General features: G+C 46.5%; 1 protein-coding gene across 4 annotated transcripts in view; it reads left to right on the plus strand.

Annotated features, from left to right (window-relative positions):
• LOC307243804 (FERM, ARHGEF and pleckstrin domain-containing protein 1) overlaps nucleotides 1-18000 on the plus strand; it is a 59304-nt gene that overhangs the window by 16650 nt on the left and 24654 nt on the right. For all 4 annotated transcript variants that reach the window (XM_080018760.1, XM_080018762.1, XM_080018761.1 and 1 more), the window contains exons 3-5: nucleotides 16934-17038; nucleotides 17557-17599; nucleotides 17867-17945. In XM_080018760.1, the coding sequence (XP_079874886.1) occupies nucleotides 16934-17038; nucleotides 17557-17599; nucleotides 17867-17945 (227 nt within the window). The remainder of the gene's footprint in view (nucleotides 1-16933; nucleotides 17039-17556; nucleotides 17600-17866; nucleotides 17946-18000) is intronic.

Here is an 18000-nt window from a genome sequence, read left to right on the forward strand (position 1 = left end):
GCATTGAAGAGCTGATCAAAGTCATGTCCGGCTATTTCGAAAGGGCCCCCCCCCACGGCTATCTCCTCAACTCTGCTCCCTCTGCTCCATCGTCTGTTGTGTGTAACCGTCGACGGTTACACGGGTGATTAAAATCCGCCACCGTGTCACATTTCACCCTGGCCCCGTCCTCGCAGTTAGTGCGTATGCTTCAGGCTGTGTAGGCCTGCACTGCAACGATATCGCTCCCGTGATGGGATTTCTTCTGAGCGTTTACGGAAAATTCCTCGCAGCTCCTTCAGTACCTGCGCCTCTCTCCCCCTCCCTCCCGCTGCTACTCAGCAGTAATTGAATTCTGAGGCCTCTCGGGTGCAGAGGAGGGGATGGTGTGGGAGGGATGGTTAGAATGAATGACGTGAACATTCAAGGGAAGGGAGGAATTAAAGAAACAAAGGGAGATGGATGGGAAACGGGAGGGGGAAAAGAAGTTGGAACCAGCTGCGCTCATGCCTGTTGGGGAGTTATTGACTTGACAGCGTTGCCCTCCCAATTATAAAGTAGGAACTGTTGCATAAACCACCAAGGAGACCAGTAACCAGGAGATTTTATTTGGCCCGTAGCGGCGGCGCAACCATGCTCAAATGGTTGTGCACAGGTTGTCCCCTCTCTGAGCTCTTGAAAGATATGTTTAGGGGTCCAAAGAGCTCTGTGGAGGGCATCCTCACTGACTGTTGAGCCTTTCTATGGCTGTCTCTGTCCGTGAATGACATCCGGAAGTGCGGTGCTGAATGAATCAAAGCTCCGTCAGTGGGGGCCAATGTGGGAATGCCCTCTAATTGATATCAAAGGACTTGTCCCTGGGGGACATCGCCTTTCAGTGACCCAGCAGGAGTGGTCTCTTCCAGGCATTTCAGGTTCCCGCACACTCTGAACAGCTGCAAAAAAAAAAAAGGCTGCATTGAGCTATCTGTCGTTGCCAGGGATAACAAAATAGCAAGCTTTAGCAGTTGGTCATTGAATTAATTATAATTCCTTTCCAGTTTGTGGCCATTTCTGGTAAAGAATGGAATAAAAGGTAGTCGCCATAAAGTGGGCACCTGAGAATATTTTGTGTTACATTGAAAAAATGCCAAGAGAAGAATTTCCATTTTGGTATTAATGTCATTATGTTATGGTGCAAAAGTGATGTGAAGTGAAGTGGAGAATTTTACAATGTCACAGACTAATTTAATTTGCCCCCCCCCCCCCCCCCCTTCCTTTTTTCTACGAGATATACAGGGCTCAAAACCCGGAACTCTAAAAATCTGCTTTGATGCCTTATGTTATAAGGTCTTGTGATGCCATATGATTTCCCATGTCTTATTACCTTAGGAACCATTATTGTATAATTGAGTCTTGGTTCTTACTCCTGCCGGCGCTTAGTTGACCCCTTTTATAGGCGTTGGAGGGAACATGGAAACATTTAGCTTATTATGCCTATATTTAGTTAGTCAAATTATGCCCGAATGACCTGCAGTGATGCAAGAGTCAGAATTAGGCTGGAGTCAAATTGAAGCCATGTGGTTTGAATGATAATATTGTTAGTATTTAAATTCAGTGTTCACAGCGAGGAGGGATATAAATTAGTGTTATGAGTGCCGGGTGACTTGGGGTACTATATTAACTGTAACTAAACACTTGAACTGTTTTTATGACATTTTGTGATTCATGGGACAGTATATAGTGGAGGCTGGCAATTTGCCAGGTGTGCACTGAAGTCAGCGGTGTAACATGATGCTGATCGGCCTCGGTGAAAATACTTTTTGGACCCTCCCCTGCCCGTGCACCCATGCACCCAGCTTGCTCCAGTCATTTTGACGCTCTACGTAATCTGGGCGTAAGAGAGTGTCCATTACTGAACGGGCTTCTTTCGTTTTGTTCAGTAAGGTACGGAGTAAAATTAAATAGCCTACATCTAAAATAAAAAAAAGTATTTTTATTTTTTATTTTTATTTGGAGGAACTGGTCAAGGGGATGCACGGTGGAGCGCAGTCCGCGGGCACCCCATCGCTGGCACGCCGATGGGAAGGGCCCCTAGCGGCAACTGGGCTCCTGGTGCAGCTGCACCGGTTGCAACGTCGGTAGTTACACCAGGAACTATTCAAGGAGAACAAAGTTCCTCAGAACCAGGAAATAAGTTCCTGGTTCCTGGTTAGCAGGAAAGCCCCTTACTGTGATGCTTTGTGCAACAACTAGAGCTGTCTGTAATAACTCTCCTCTAATAATTGTTGGGTCTTGAAGAACCCCTGGTCACTCTCTGCTCTCCACAGCCCGGGACTCTAAGCCCAGCAGGAGATCCTTTGATGGGGTGTGTGTGTCCGGTGGTGTACTGTATGGTATCGTGGTCAATCAGCTTCCGCGTCATCGTCTCTCCACTAACTTCACGCCGTTGGAACTGGCCTCTATGGCCTAGTCGCAATGTTGTCACATGGGTGTGGTGTTTCAGCTGTATCCCTTTAAGCTGCCAGAAACCTTAGGTCTGGATACAGTAATAACATTATTACACAGAGAGAGTTAGGATTTGCCACTCGAATTATGTGACTCTGAAATTCATGGTTTTATGTGAAGGTAATTACTGGCGTTTGTTTAGACTCGAAACCCATTTAATTTAAATGTAAGCCACAGGTCCTCCATGTTTAGATTTTCCCAGGATACAATTTCTCCTAACGATTAAGAACTAAATTTCCTCCTTTTTATGTTGCCATGGTTACTGGACTGACCCTCTCTTCCAAGGCAGCAACATTTGTATTCTGTAGTCACAAAGATCTAAATTCCTGCCAGACCCAGTGGCCTGCAGACATGCAGCAGCACCAGCCCCTGTTTTGTGCCTGTTGGCCTGCGCCTCTGTCTGTATTATCCAGATGGCAGCCTCAAATGTGAAAATCCCCTTCAAAACAGCGTGCGCGTTTTGCAAAAACAACTGCCGCCGCCGCCGACACAGGTTGATTCACCCGTGAATTTCCTCCACCACAAAACCCCCTGAGTTTCTGCAGTGAATGGCGTGCGTCAGAATGATTGGACATGCAGGGAGCGTCACACGGTTTCTTCTGGTTTCCCTGGAATTTTGGCTGAAGCCCCATATGTTCTCCTCATGTCGCTCTAATTCCACTCGGCTTAAGTTTAATCAGAGGATTTAATTAGGAAGACGCGGCTCTTGAAGTGCAGCTGTGCAGAGGCATTGTCCTTGTCAGTACTTTGATCTTTAATCAGCCCAAACCAGGAAATGACTGATAAATCCGCACATTGAGAAGCATTTTTCTTTCTGTTCGTGAAAAGGGACTTGTTAAAAATAGGCAGCATGTGACACCGTCATTTGAGCACCCTCTGAGCTCCACATATTGATCTATAATGGTCTTATTGAGCTCTATGCCACCTTTAAACCTGTTGCTCTCACACCTATGCTGCTTTCACACACAAACTCCGGACAATATCCGGATAATCAGGTTAGGGACATTGTCCAGAGTTACCTTTTCACACACATGCGGCACACAACTGGAGACTGTCCGTGTCAGACGCGTTTACACTACTAAAATATACTCTTCAGACACTACTTCAGAAATACTCCGTTTGGTTTAGTCGAGGGGCTGAACCTGGGTAGAGTGTGCTGGAGGCTGGACGTGATGCAATGACGCTGCAGACTTATAACACGCCACAAGATGACGAGGCTGCCGACTTGTGTTTTTTTTTTTTGGTAATGATAGAAAGAAAGCGTAGAAAGGAATGTAAAAGAAAGTAGAAAGGAATACAAAGCAGCTAGGCTCCGTGCACGAAGGTAATCGTATATTAATAGTAATAGATGGTATTAGTTCAAGTTCAAGAGATTCATTGTCATATATATATATACAGTCATACATAAATGCAGTGAAATGTCATGACACCCGGTGATTACGCACAATAAGCTTTAAAAATACTGAAATTCGCGTAAACGAGGTGCTCACGCAGGCGGCCGCAGGTAAAATATCGCGATTCTGGGTTCTATAATTATATAATATAATTAGCTGTCTGTGTTGTATTAAATATAAATTTAAATCCTCCTACATGAAACTTACCTTAACTTACCTCCAGTACTTACCTCACAGAGTAGAAGTCCTGACATGTCAAAGTGTAGAAGTCCTGCTATGGCACAAAGTGTAAACACGCGACACGCCCACTCGCTTGCTGTGAATGCTGCGGACAATTACCTGCTCTGTTCAATCATCTACATTTTTTTTAATCTATCAAAAAGTTCTGTGTGTTTTATTTTTATTTGTTTCCTTATAAGTTAAATGTTCTCAAATAAAAAAAAACCAAAAACTAAATTGTTTTGACGAAACAACAAAACATCGGCAATGGGTGGGCTAAGACTCTCCAAAATCAGGTTGGGCATCCGACCCAAAAGTCTGGGATCGGCCGGGCTATACTAATGAGCCTTTATTTAGTTTCAACAGACATGTCATGTCACATGTTTAATTTTTCATTGTTTATTGTTAGGTTTATTTATATAGTTTATTTTTATATTGTATTTTCTTCATTATTTTGGTATATTTCCAATGTTTAACTAATTCTTACGTTTACTGCATATTGCCTTGTTCTTATTCCTTTTCTAATTATTATATAAATAATATAAATAATATTTATGTAATATTATTGCTTATCGTTATTGCCTTCTTTTGATGTGAGCTGCTGTGACACTGCAATTTCCCTGCAGCAATAAATAAGCACCCAAATATCCAGACATGTGTTTCTACTCTTATGAGCTTGTTTTATGATTGATGTGGCATGAAATAGACAAAAAAAAAATAATAATAATAATAATAAATAATAGAAAGAAATGAATTAATCACAATTCATCATCAACTAAAATGTCATGATTGTGACAGCCTTGATATAATATAGTTATGTGGAAGCGGTTGGCACAGTATATAACATCGAGTGGGAACATCGTAACTTCACCCGGACCGTGTCGCTAGAAGTTCCACCAGAAGCCTCAAACAGGAAGTGATTTCTTGGCCGTTGACCCTAATCCTCACCCACAGGACGTGCGGCCCGAGGGCTCAGCGCTCTGCATCTGCTTATCCCGAGATCAATTATATTCTGACTGGGGAAATCCTGGAAAACTCCTTAGACTGACACGCTTAGCCTGATGCCGTCTTCTGATAATTGCGAGCAAGTCCGAGATATGTTTAAAAGATTGTGCGGTCATAATGACTTATTGATTTTTTTTTTGTTTTATTTATTTATTTATTTATTTATTTATTTATTTATTTGTAAGGCTGTGAACATCCTCAGAGGTGGATTTCAATCCAGCTCTTGTGTAATTACGTTCTTTGTTGAGAGGATTGGGCTCTGTTCTGTCTGAACAGTGCGTAATTAAGATTCTCTGTGCCTTCTCTGAGATCAGAGTGTTGTTTTATGTAAGGTTTGTTGCCACAGAGCAATTGTTGCTTCGTACGGGGCCCCTCCTGAATTATTGGCACCCTCATTTAATATAGGGTACAAAATGCTGGCTAGAATTAAGTGTGTTGTTTATGAAATGTTTCTTTGTATTCAGAAATATGACAATCACATACGTAGTTTCATTGCTCAGAAAATAAATTGCACAAAATAATAATTGCTTTGTGGGATGTGAGCCCGTCCCTCCACCCGGAACCTCTCCTTCTGGAACCTCTGGCACTCTGATTCTTAAGATCCTGGTTCCACTGGATTTCAGTGGGGCTCAGGTCAGGGGACTGGGACGGCCGTTGCAAAAGCTTGATTCCACGGTCTCTTGATTCGTTATTGGGTGCATTTGGGGGTTTGTCCTGCTGGAAGATCCTCGCCTTTTACCTGTTGGGGGTTTGATGAAGGCAGAGAATTTCTTCTTGGCGCACTTTCCAAATTTGCTTGGATCGTCCGCAAAGGTATTATTGTCAGGATGAGGGTTTGCCGCCTTCAGGCCGGTGCCAGTCATTTTGCGTTTACCAGATGAGCACACCGGAATGTTCCGACAAAGTCAAGCGAGTCAGAGTGTCGACTTGTGACTCTCTGAACGTTCGGGCGTTCCAAGCTGTGCCTGTCTGTAATCAAACATGAGGCACTTGAATGCAAAATGGCTTGTTCTCCTGACTTCTGACCTCGTAAATACCAGCGGGGAGAACATGGAGGCAGCAGATGTCCTGTCATTTATAGAAGCTTCCCTCTGCATGGTAGTACTCACGGTCTTTCACAGCGGTGCAAAGGACTTCTGGATTTGTTGGCAGTTAAGTAGTTTAGGCTAATCTCAGAGAGGCAAATTGATTGGCCTCAGCGGTAGAGCGACATCTGTGGCTGTCATTATTTATTTCCAAGAGGGATTACGGGTAAAGGAACCTGCCACGGGACATAGTACCGACGGCCTCGTTTGGCCCGGGGTTGCAATCCTGATCGCTCCCAAGCTTCGGTCCGACTGGTCTCTCAGGGCGCTCTCAGACCCACCCTGTTTGGTCCCTTTTGATCAAACCCTGGTGCGGTTACTCTGTCAGTCGGTTGCATTTGGAGAGGTGGGAACACGCATTCGAACTCTGGTTCAGCAATCCTGAAAATCCTCCTGAAAATTCGGGACCCGGTCCGGTTCCAAGTGAACCGCGGTTTCGCTTTGTCACGTGTGAGAACGTAATCTGACTTAATATGGGAAGCAAACCCAAAACACGGTGCGTCGTGGGTGGAAAACGGATGTTGCTTCCTGTTCTTATTTGGTTGGAACACCAAATCGCAATCATGAAACCCGAATCGTGTCCGCGACAATGTGATTTTGTGACAGAAAGTAATTTTTCCCTCATTCATGTTTTTCTTTTCTTTTTTTCTGGATTATGGGTCGGAATGATCCCCTACCACCCCAGCGGCATGGCAAGGCGTGATGTTAGAACGGATGTATTTGCCACTACATAAGTCGAAAACTGACACGGATTTCACGCGCTACTGGAGACAGCAGAGTTTTTTTTAGTTTTTTTTATATATGAATGAAAAGCCAAGCGCCCCTACGGACACATGCGGTTTCACCCGCGGAAGAGATCGGCGCTCGTGAGTAAAGCTCCCTGGACATGGCAGCACGGGGGCTAAGCAGGCGGCACTGTTGCCTCGCGGCAGGGAGCTCTTGCGTTCGAATCCCAGCCGTCCCAGGTCCTTTCCGTGTGGAGTTTGCATGTCCTCCCCAGGTCCGTCCCCTGGTTTTCTTTCACCATCACAAGACATGTATGTCAGGGGTTAATACTCGGTGCCTAGTTGTTTTGCCGGCAAACCAACTGGACTTGGGGCCCCGGGCGCTGCACTGCGGCTGCCCACTGCTCGTGGGCATAGGGTGGGTGAAATGCAGAGGATTCATTTCCTTGTATCCCGCTTGTACAAGGACAAATAAATATATTGTACATCATCGTGTGATCAGCGTTACTGTAGGGAGTTGAAAGACACGTTTTAATTTCCTGTTGTGCACGCGGACATTTGGAGTGTCGCTCGTGTTATTGCGTTGGTGACCTCACCTCCGATCAACTGAATTTTCCCTCTCAAATTTTCTCTCCAATAGATGAGCGACCTGTACGGCCGCATGTCATTTATTTTATTTTATTTTTTACACATTTTGGTGCGCTTAACGCAGGGCCGTGTTGAACGCCTCACCGGACCTAATGGAAAAGGCACCAAAGTAAGCAGGATCGGACCAAATCCAGCGAGAGGTGTGAAAGCGCCTTACAGTCTGTTCTAAAAACCCAGAGCTGGCCCAGCCTCAGGGTACAATAGTTAGGCAGTAATTATTCCTATGGCTGGCTCCTCCGGGCTTTGTGTCTGGATTAACATGTATCTGCATTTTCTTTGCCACGAGTTATGCTTTTCAGACCTCATTTTACTCTCACAATGATACCAGAGCAGAGTGAATAGAGCAGGGTGTCATCAGTCTAAATGCTATTTTTTATAAATATCCCTGTACTCATTCTGCACACATGCAAAATCCATGAAGTGTCCTATTATGTTCTAATATAGTCGGTGAATGTACTAAAGTACGTGGATCGTAAAATGGTTAGCTGTTAGAATTTTGGAAACCCATGTTGTACTGTATTTCGATCTATCATTATTTCTGTAGGTCGATTCCTGCCGTTCTGCTTTTCGCATGCGTGGGTTAAGCATAACATTGTTGTATAGATCTACCGACGGAGGCTCTAAATATTACATGTTTATGCACTAGAGTTTATTAACATCCCAGCATAATAATCTCCCCTCAGCCTCTGTCTTTCTCTCACCCATGCGTGTCTACATCTACAGTACACACGTATAGGCACACACATTATGCAGAGCAGCATGTCCACCGTTGTTTTTTTTTTGTTTGTTTTGTTTTGCAGGCACGGCTTATTGTACTTGACTTTGCATTTAATTAACATTGGTTGGCCATTAATTTTTTCCAGAATAACATGTGTGCGCCATCTGTTTTTGTATGTAAAACCGAGCTGTCCCAGTTGAAAGTGTGATCTACCTGGCCAGCCGCAGATCAATGCGTGAAGCAATGCCCAGGACGGTAATGTGGCAGCGGTCAGTTGGATTCAAGCCCGGGGGTCTGTCGTCCTGTACGCGAGGTGGTTGACACATAACATGCATTGACAGTTGACACTAAGATATCGTCTTTTTGGAAATGCACGCGGACACATGTGTTGCTTCAGGTACTAACGCCGAAGCCGAGGGCTCGGAGGAGCGTCGCGCTCGGTGGAGAGGTCACCGATCCCCCGCTGGATTTTGGCTTGCATTACGTAGCTTAGGTGCGTCGGGCATGAAGGTAGGTTGCTCGGTTTCCGCCGGGGGGCTTGGTGGGCTCCGATAAACATTGGAGAAATTTCAAAGCCGCTCTGCCACTGTTTTTGCAGTGTTGACATGCTGGCTTATCCTCTAACACCACCGCGCAGCGAGCCATCTATCCAGGTTCCAAAAGAAGCTTCCATGGTCGGTGCAAGCGACTGATAAACTGCAAAATGCAGCTTTCAGTCGGCGCTGTAGTGCGGGTGTTTTTGGTTATTTTCACACTGTTTTGCGATCGCCGGCCCATCGCGTTATATTTGTCGGCGCCGATCGGACCTCGGCGGGAATCAAGTGTGGCTCAAGTGTTGTGCTGCGATTACGCCGCTCTTCCTGTCTGGCCTGCTGCCAAGTCCGGCGTCACACCGTGACGTTGCACCTCCGCCGCCCTCATTTTGGTTCGGTGTACGGGGTAAGGCACCGGGGACTTTAAGGCTGCGGGGTTGTGCGTCGAAGGCCCCAATCATTGAGGAATTAGCCGATTGACGAGTTTGCGGTTGCAGTTAAGTATGAAAGGTGGGGCTCCCCGTTGACCCGACCTTGTGGGAGTAATTGAGAGTTACAGTCAATTAATCTCTTAATCAGTGTATTCATTGCCTCGGCCTGCAGGTGTCTGCTGCGTGAATAACCCGTTTCTTTTCCACTCTGGGTTTTGCATGGCAGATGACTATGGTCTACATAGATTTTATAAGAAGGAAAAGGTACGAAACCGAGATGGGGAAACAGTCCTATTTAGCCTCTGCCGACCTGCATGCAAGGCTTTATTAATCTCCTTTTTAAATCGCTTGACTGCCATTTTAAGAAGTGTGGCCATAGGCTCAGAGTGGGGCGGCTGAAGAACATAACAAAAAAAGATGTCATCTACTTCCAAGCGTAGATAATCAAAGCGATAAGACGTAATCTCCTTTTAAGTGATGTCGCCGTACGTTCCATGTCGGATAATGGCCGTGAACGCTGCCATGATGATTGCGGCGGGGCGTCTCCCCGCCGCTCCTCCGCCTGAGGGCTGCGGCGACAGTCCGCTTAATGGACGGTTTGGTATCGCCGACTCTCTGTCCCTTTCTGTCCTTATCCAGCTCAAACCAGAGGAGTTTTCCTCCTCCCACAGCCAGGGTGACAGTAATCCCTGGCTGGTGGAAGGAGGCTGCCGGTGGAGACTAACCAGCATGGGTCCAGAATTCGAAGTGCTCTGAATAGGGGATTGGTGGAGGAAAAGGAAAAAGAAGGCCAATCTTTTTTTATTTTTTATTTTTTATTTTTTTTATTACTAATTCCATCTGCTCCTCCATCTCATTTCATGATCCTCCAAGTGTGTGTGTGTGTGTGTGTGTGTGTGTGTGTGTGTGTGTGTGTGTGTGTGTGTGTGTGTGTGTGTGTGTGTGTGTGTGTGTGTGTGTGTGTGTGTGTGTGTGTGTGTGTGTGTGTGTGTGTGTGTGTGTGTGTGAAAACATGCTTCCTCCAATCTGCACTTCACTGTGAACATGTTGGAGGCATACTGTGCATCATTTTTGGGGGGCGGGGGGTTTTCCCGTGTTGACTTCCAAATGAACGTGGCCCTTTGAACGATAACCCAACCACGCGCTGCTTTGCGTCGCTGCCAGAGGAGGGATGCCAAACGAAAGTAACGTCCACGCCCCTCTTTTGGTTTCACTTAAGCCACTTTTGCAACCCACCGTCAGCCGACTGGATTTCACATCATAATTCAAGGCGGAAGTAGTCTGGCTTAGTTTGCTCTCGCCTCGCCCACGTCACGGAATAATCTGAGGAGATGGTCCAGGTGATGGAAGAGGATCTGCCCTCAGAGACCTTCTCAGCACCTCCTGTGCTGTATAGACGACTTCTTTGGGCTGCTCCCGTTGGGGGTCGCCACAGCCGATCATCTGCCTCCAACACCTTCTGTTCTGCCCGTCTTCCTCCCTTACACCGACCGCCTGCATGTCCTCCCTCAGCACATCCATGAACCTTCTCGTTGGCCTTCCTCTTTTTCCTCTTGCCTGGCAGCGCCATCCTCAGCATCCTTCTCCCGATGCGACTCTCATCTCTCCTACACACGTGTCCAAACCATCTCAATCTGTTCCTCTCTCACTTTTCCACCAAACTGTCCAACCTGAGCTGTCCCTCTAATGTACTCATTCTTAATCCTGTCCATCTTCTTTTTTTTTTTTTTTTTTTGCCTGTGCTGTGTAGTAAAGGTGGGGGGGGGGGGCTTTTCCAACACGTCACAAATAGGCCCCCCAAACCTGCACCCCGTTTTAATCGGTTTCATAAAAAAAAAACAAAAAAAACCTGTCGTTCTCACCGGCGGTGGGAGATGCACAGAACGCTGCACAGTTTGCAGTCGCAACATGACACTTAATTATACCTAATGCAGAATCAATACCATTTGTACCCGCTCAGACGGGCTCCGCAGGAGGGCGGGCAGGCTTTGGTTGAACAGGGGGTGGGGGTGGAGAGGTGGAGTCGGCTATCCGCGCACGCTACCTCCACCCCGGGCTGCATTCTGCTTTAGAATGGAGGGGTGGGGAGGGGGGGGGGGGGGCAGACTCTCTTTTCACAGTCCTCCTCCCGGTGCCTGCAGGCGAGCGAACTGTGACAGAATGACTCTGACAGCTGTGGCATCCCAATCACCACTTTTCCCTCGGTTTTTATGCTAATGTTTTTTTCCCCTCTGTGGCAAAAAAAAACAACCCCCAAAAAAACCCCAAAAAACAAAAGGAGCAAGAGAAGCAACCGTTATCATTCAGCTCTTTTAATCAGTTGATTCGAAAGGGGCCAGCTCTTTAGAATCGACTGATTCAAAAGAGTTGGCTCTTTTTAATCACTTTTTTTTTTTTTTTTTTTTTTTTTTTTTTAATCAGTTGATTAATTTAAAACAACATCTCAAGACTATGAAAGTGCCATTACGCGTCCTTTGACTGGATTTGTGGCTGTGCTCAGACATAATGCGCAAACGGTGATTCATGTTTTTGTTTTTACGCGCGCACACACACACACACACACACACACACGGTGAGTGCATGAGTTTAAGGTACATGATGGCGCTGCAGGATTATCAGCAGGTCTGTTGCACCCCCGCCGCCCGCCAAATTCCTCCGTCTATGTCAGCTCACTGCTGCAGTGGAGTCACCCTGGGCGCTCCTGCAGCACGTGACCTGAATCGCAACGACGTTTCTCTCCCTCCGCCTCCCCCGTCTTTCCCTTCCCTCCTCTTCCCTTCCCTTCTCTCCCCCTGGTGCCCCGTGCACACGCGTGCACGGTACCGGCGCGCTTCCCGTGTGCTCCGAGGAATTCAGAATGGCTCCGGTTCCAGGGCGTTCTCCCTGCTGGTGGTGAACGCAGCAGCAGCAGCAGCAGCGGCGGCGGCGGCGGCGGCGGCGGCGTCTCCACCTTCCTTCTGTTTTCAATAACACAAGCAGGAGGATTTTAGGGAATTGCATCTGCCTGCTACTGCCAGGAGCGTTGTAATCTCAGTTTAGCCCTGAGCGGTGTCAGTGGAAAGCCATGGTACATGGCATTGTTGACTATGAAAATTGTCAAGGGTGTCACTCAGAATTTCTTTTTGATTTATTTATTTTTTTTAAACATTTAAGCGTTTTGCCTGCTGAAAGAAAGAAAAGAAGTCGTCCATGTGCTCCACCATCTTCATGTTTCAAGTTTTGAACCAGTACACGATTGATATTGTTTGAGACATCCGTTAGAGGTATATGGAGACCTTTTGAAAACCACAAGGTCTCAATATAAGGCTCCACAAAGTGACCCCTTTTAATGACCTTTCCTGAATGTCAGCTCTATATTGTTGTGAGACTAGCCGTCGTCTCGGGTTTTGGTGACGGTGATACCGTGATATGGTTAAATGTTGGCTTTTTCCTGATCTTACAGGCTGTAATAAAGGCTCCAGGCTGCTAAATGATGCCTCGACCTGCTTGGACATACTATCCGCATTACTAACGATTGAACACAAAAAGGATCTGAGTTCATTTCCAGAAATTCCCCTCCTACGTACATTCCATCCGACAATAGCGGAGTTCACGCTCCAACCGCTCACCTCCAGGAACAACAATCGCTTCCCATCGACCCTGTCGCTCATATCCAACCAGGCATGACCGCCTTTGTTCCTTTCGCCTGTCTCGACCCTGTGGGCATTGGAAGAGTGTCCTCACCCCTCAGGAGAAGTCTGGTGATCCCTAGACTGTGTGTGTGTGTGTGTGTGTGTGTGTGTGTGTGTGTGTGTGTGTGTGTGTGTGTGTGTGTGTGTGTGTGTGTGTGTGTGTGTGTGTGTGTGTGTGTGTGTCCCCCCCCCTAAGGTCAAAGGTTTGACCTACTCGAGTGTTATTGTTTATCTATTTATTTTTATTAATGGGAGAGAAATGACGAGGGGTGGGGAAAAACCGGGACGGATACCGCATCGTCCGGCCGTTGAAATCCACGGAGGGGCGGGGTGAACCACCGAGCAGATGCGTTTGTAGACATCGCTGTCTTCTCTGTTTACCTCTGTCCTGTCAGCCGGAGCATGCGGGGGGTCAGCGTGGCGGAGCGGCCACGCCTCGGCTCACACGTGTAAACAGCGATGTCGTCCTGCGGGACGCTGCTCAAACAAAGCGAAGCCGAACTCTCTCTCTCTCTCTCTCTCTCTGTGTGTGTGCCTGGCTCGGGACCCGGGGGCCGCCCGATAAACGGCGATACTGACGCCGCAAAAAGCCGCTCCTGCTGTACGTCTCACTCGCCGGGTTGCAGACCCCCGCCTCCCCCCTCCTGGTTCCCCCAGCTAAGTTGAGTGATCTCGGTGATGACATTTCCTTGGCGGCGCGGATCACGAGGGGAAATGTCATCTGGCGAGCGTGGTATGTTTCTAGTAAGTCGCGTAATCTCCAGTTGCCGGGACTGGGTCCCATGGTTTCCGTCTGAATGAGGGCGGAAAATCGTGTGTGTGTGTGTGTGTGTGTGTGTGTGTGTGTGTGTGTGTGTGTGTGTGTGTGTGTGTGTGTGTGTGTGTGTGTGTGTGTGTGTGTGTGTGTGTGTGTGTGTGTGTGTGTGTGTGTGTGTGTGTGTGTGTGTGTGTGTGTGTGAGATGTGACGGGGTGTTGCGTGGCTGCGGGACTCTGCTGCTTGTGCTCGTGTTACTAACGTGCGCTTGTCTGGGTTTCCCTCCCGGGGATTAATGAAGTGCTATCTCACTGAAAACCGTCCGTTGCACGGCGGCAAGCAACCAGCTACGCTCTGGTTTTATGCTCTTTTCCCCACCTCCAATTTATTAGGATTTCATCTTTTTAGATGGTACTCCGAGATAAAAAGATTTAAAAAAAAAAAAACCACGGTGATCTTTTGGCAACGTTTTGTTTTGATAGTTGTACTTAGTAGTAAAAGGATGTAATATTTTGGTCTATATTTCTGGGAAGAATCTGAGCCAGTTTGGGCTCTCTGGCTAACAAGTTCACATCACAAAGGTCCCATCGTTCCAGCTCCGTGGGACGTCGGGGTGAAGTTTCGGTGAATTATGGGCTGCCGTACGGCTCCCTGGTGCCCTGGCGGCGGTCAATCACAGAGACTCATTTGCTCCATTAATGACGGGCTTGATATTGTGTCAGCCACATCGCTCTCAGGCGACGGGGCCATTACTCTGCTCTGATGCCGCCGCTGCCTTTAATCAGGCGCTGGCCGGCGCTAATCAGCCCCGGCGCACAGCCCATCTCGGCAACGCTCGGCTTATTGTCATTTCACAATGCCCGCCGCTTTGTAGATCCGGAAATGAGGGTTGCTCCTGGAGGACAGAGATCCTCGATTAGTCTTGGTGACACTTGAGTCGATTTTCGCCTCTTTATTTTTCCCTGTAGATCGTGTGTGGTTTGAATATTGTAGCTATTATATTATATCAATATAATTTCGATATCGTGATATGAGACTAGATATAATCTGGGATTTTGGTTGTGATAATGTCCTGATATAATTATGCATAACATTACTTTCTTAACTCTTTCGATTGTTCTTGCTGTTCTAATTAATGCTTCTACATGCATGGTGACAATATTCACATTAATAATAATAATTGTTTCTCTTATGCGTAAATTGTGTGTATATTAAAAACAAATCTAGTAGTCACCCCCAAAATATCATCAAATTATTGTTAACGAGGTATCTGTCCAAAAATAGTCATATTTGATTTTGTTAATAACCAGTCTGTGTGTATAATATGCATGTGGGCAGGATATGTTTTGGCTTTCGGCCTTTCTCCTCCCGGTCGTCTCCCTCATCGTGCTTCCCACTGTGTTGAAACAGCTGGTTCTCCATGGCAGGCTGCCCTCTCCTCTGTGTGGCGAAGCCCAAGGGAGTGTACGCAGACTTTTTTAGGGAGGAGAGTTATTATTTGGCGGAAATTAATTGCAAGGTGTGGAAAGCGTGCCTCTTGATATGCCTGCTTCACTGTTTGCTTCAGGAAACATTGCGTTGGATTTGACAGTAGTAAAACCTGGTCTACCGTGATCTACGTGTTAATAAAACTGGAGCGCTCATCAATTTATATAAATACAAAGAATTCCCATGAATCTTAGATGCCAGGACAAATAAATAAATAAAAAGTTTTGTTGGTCTTTAACATCTGGAAGGGCAGAGGTCCGTCACTCATCAGAATGCCACACAGACGCTACACACATCTATCTCCTGGAGACTTCCTCTCTGACTCTTTAAATAAATAAAAAATGAAAAGAAATAAAATATATTTTTTCCTCTGATGTTTTCCTCCCATACCGTTGTCCCTGTGGAACAGTAGTGTTGGGTATATAAAGCATATAATAGAACAGTACAGTGGCATTTGCAATGACCAGGCCTGTCCCTGATAACACCACCGTATCTCCAGGACGGTAATCTTACCAAAACAAGTCTTTTCCGAAGCCGTGTTATTGTTAGCACTCCTAATGCCCTTTCCATTCCAATCTCCAAAAGAGTGTGTGTGTGTGTGTGTGTGTGTGTGTGTGTGTGTGTGTGTGTGTGTGTGTGTGTGTGTGTGTGTGTGTGTGTGTGTGTGTGTGTGTGTGTGTGTGTGTGTGTGTGTGTGTGTGTGTGTGAGACACAGCAGGGATGAAGGGTGGATTTATCCCATCCCCGATACCGTTCTGGCACTGTACCGGCTTCAAAGGGGCTCTCAGTACCTCGCCGGCCCCCCAGCAGCGACAATGAAAACACAGATCAAAGTGTAGGGACTGACCCGGCGGCCTGACCCGCACCGTGGTGGACCAACCCCCGAATCACGGGGTGTGTGTGAGGGACGGGGCGGCGCTTTGAGAAGTCAGACAAGCCTGTGGAGAAGTAGGGGTGAAAAGACCAAGTTTAGTCAACCGGAAAGACTATTCTGTTTTAGGACTGTAAGCTTGAAAAGTGTTTTTTGTTTTTTTTCTCCCCCGTGCGGCTTTGGTTACAGGACGGAAAAAGTCATCTGTAACGGAGATAACTTGTGTTGCTCAAGGCCGCTCTTGCACCGAGCCTTTTTTTTTTTTTTTTTTTTATAAATATACCGCGGTAAACGACAGAGAGTCTCCCAGTTGCAGCGGCCCATTCCCCCTGGATGCTTTTACGCTGCCAACTCTGATTTTGCAACATGTGACTGTTGCTTTGTTTTTTTTTTATGCATTGTTTTTTTTCTGTCCTGAAAAAGGGATCTTGATCTTACCGAGACGAACAGATTGAATCGTGCGTGTTGTTATTTCTAAAGCCAGTATTATAAAGCCTATTGTGTATATAGGTTTTTGTGGTGGCCTGTGATGAGCCATGAAGACAAAAGGCAATTGCATAAAGTACGTAACATCTCTTCACACCCACTGCACATTTGCTATGGATTGCATTGCTTTCCTTAAGAATGAAAACACGATGGGTCGGGGTCGGTGGTGGGGTGGGGGTGGGTGTCTGTCTGTGCAAACATGTGCTGCCGAGGTGTGAGAGTTCAATGGCAGACGGCCGATACAAATTTTCACAAGCGGCGTGGGACTGAGTCGGACGTATAGGGTTGGAAAAATAAACGGGCGGCCACGGTTCTCGTGACGGCGCCGTGGGAACAGGGGGATGGGGGGGGGTGAGAAAAGGTCCCGGACGCTGTTTGACGACGACGACGGCGGCAGCGTCGGAGCTGCCTCTGACCGAACCTCCCTCTCATTTGCAGCAACGAGCCTCGGGCAAGGTGCTGTTTGACCTGGTGTGTTCGCACATGAACCTCGTGGAGGGCGACTACTTTGGTCTGGAGTTCCAGGACCAGCATAAGATGATGGTGAGTAATGTGGGGGGGGGGGGGTGGGGGGAATCACCGTCAGGATCTTTGATATAATATTCTTATCTCATATTATCTTTATTCCACCAAGCTCATTTTCATATACTCGGAATTTGTCGTGGTAAGGATTGGTGCGTTGCCGTAGAGAAAAATAGCATCAAAAAAATTAAGTGTGAAGAAAACTATAATCAATAACACAGAGAAAGGAGGGATGTCGGTAGAATATAAATATAGATAGATATACTGGAGGAAAAATAAATAAATATATACACACACACACACACACACACACACACACACACACACACACACACACACACACACACACACACACACGGCCGTGGAGGACATTGGTGAGTAGGTATAAATAATTACTTTGTTATTATGACATTATAACACATCCACAATGTTAAAGTATAATTGCACAAACAAAATAGTAATTCTGGTTCTTCATAATCTCAATACAGTTTTTTGCTTTTTTAAATTTAACTCAATGCAAATTATTTTCTACTCTGCAGGTTTGGCTAGACCTCATCAAGCCAATTATCAAACAGCTCAGACGTAAGTAACTCTTAACCTAACTGAATATCTGTTATCAAAGATGTTATAAATAATACAATTTACTTAGTGGGTTTGCTCAAATCAAAGACTCCCACTCTTTGTTTTTTTTAGTTTTATTAATGTATTATGTTGATGCACAAATACCTCAGCGCTGCCGGCCGATCCGTTACAGCTTCAGTGGAAGTGAGTTGTAAACAAACATGAAAACGCTTTTATGGGAAATAACCCTTTTTTTTTTTTATGTTCTTTTTTTCGGGCATATTCCAGGACCCAAGCACACAGCCCTGAGGTTTGTGGTCAAGTTCTTTCCCCCAGACCACGCTCAGCTTCTGGAGGAGCTGACGAGGTGAGGCGAGAGGGACGCACACGCACACTGCCCTCAGTGCTGCTGCTTCCTATAA

This window comes from Zeus faber (assembly GCF_960531495.2).
Source record: "Zeus faber genome assembly, chromosome: 18".
In the NCBI taxonomy this organism is placed as follows: domain Eukaryota; kingdom Metazoa; phylum Chordata; class Actinopteri; order Zeiformes; family Zeidae; genus Zeus; species Zeus faber.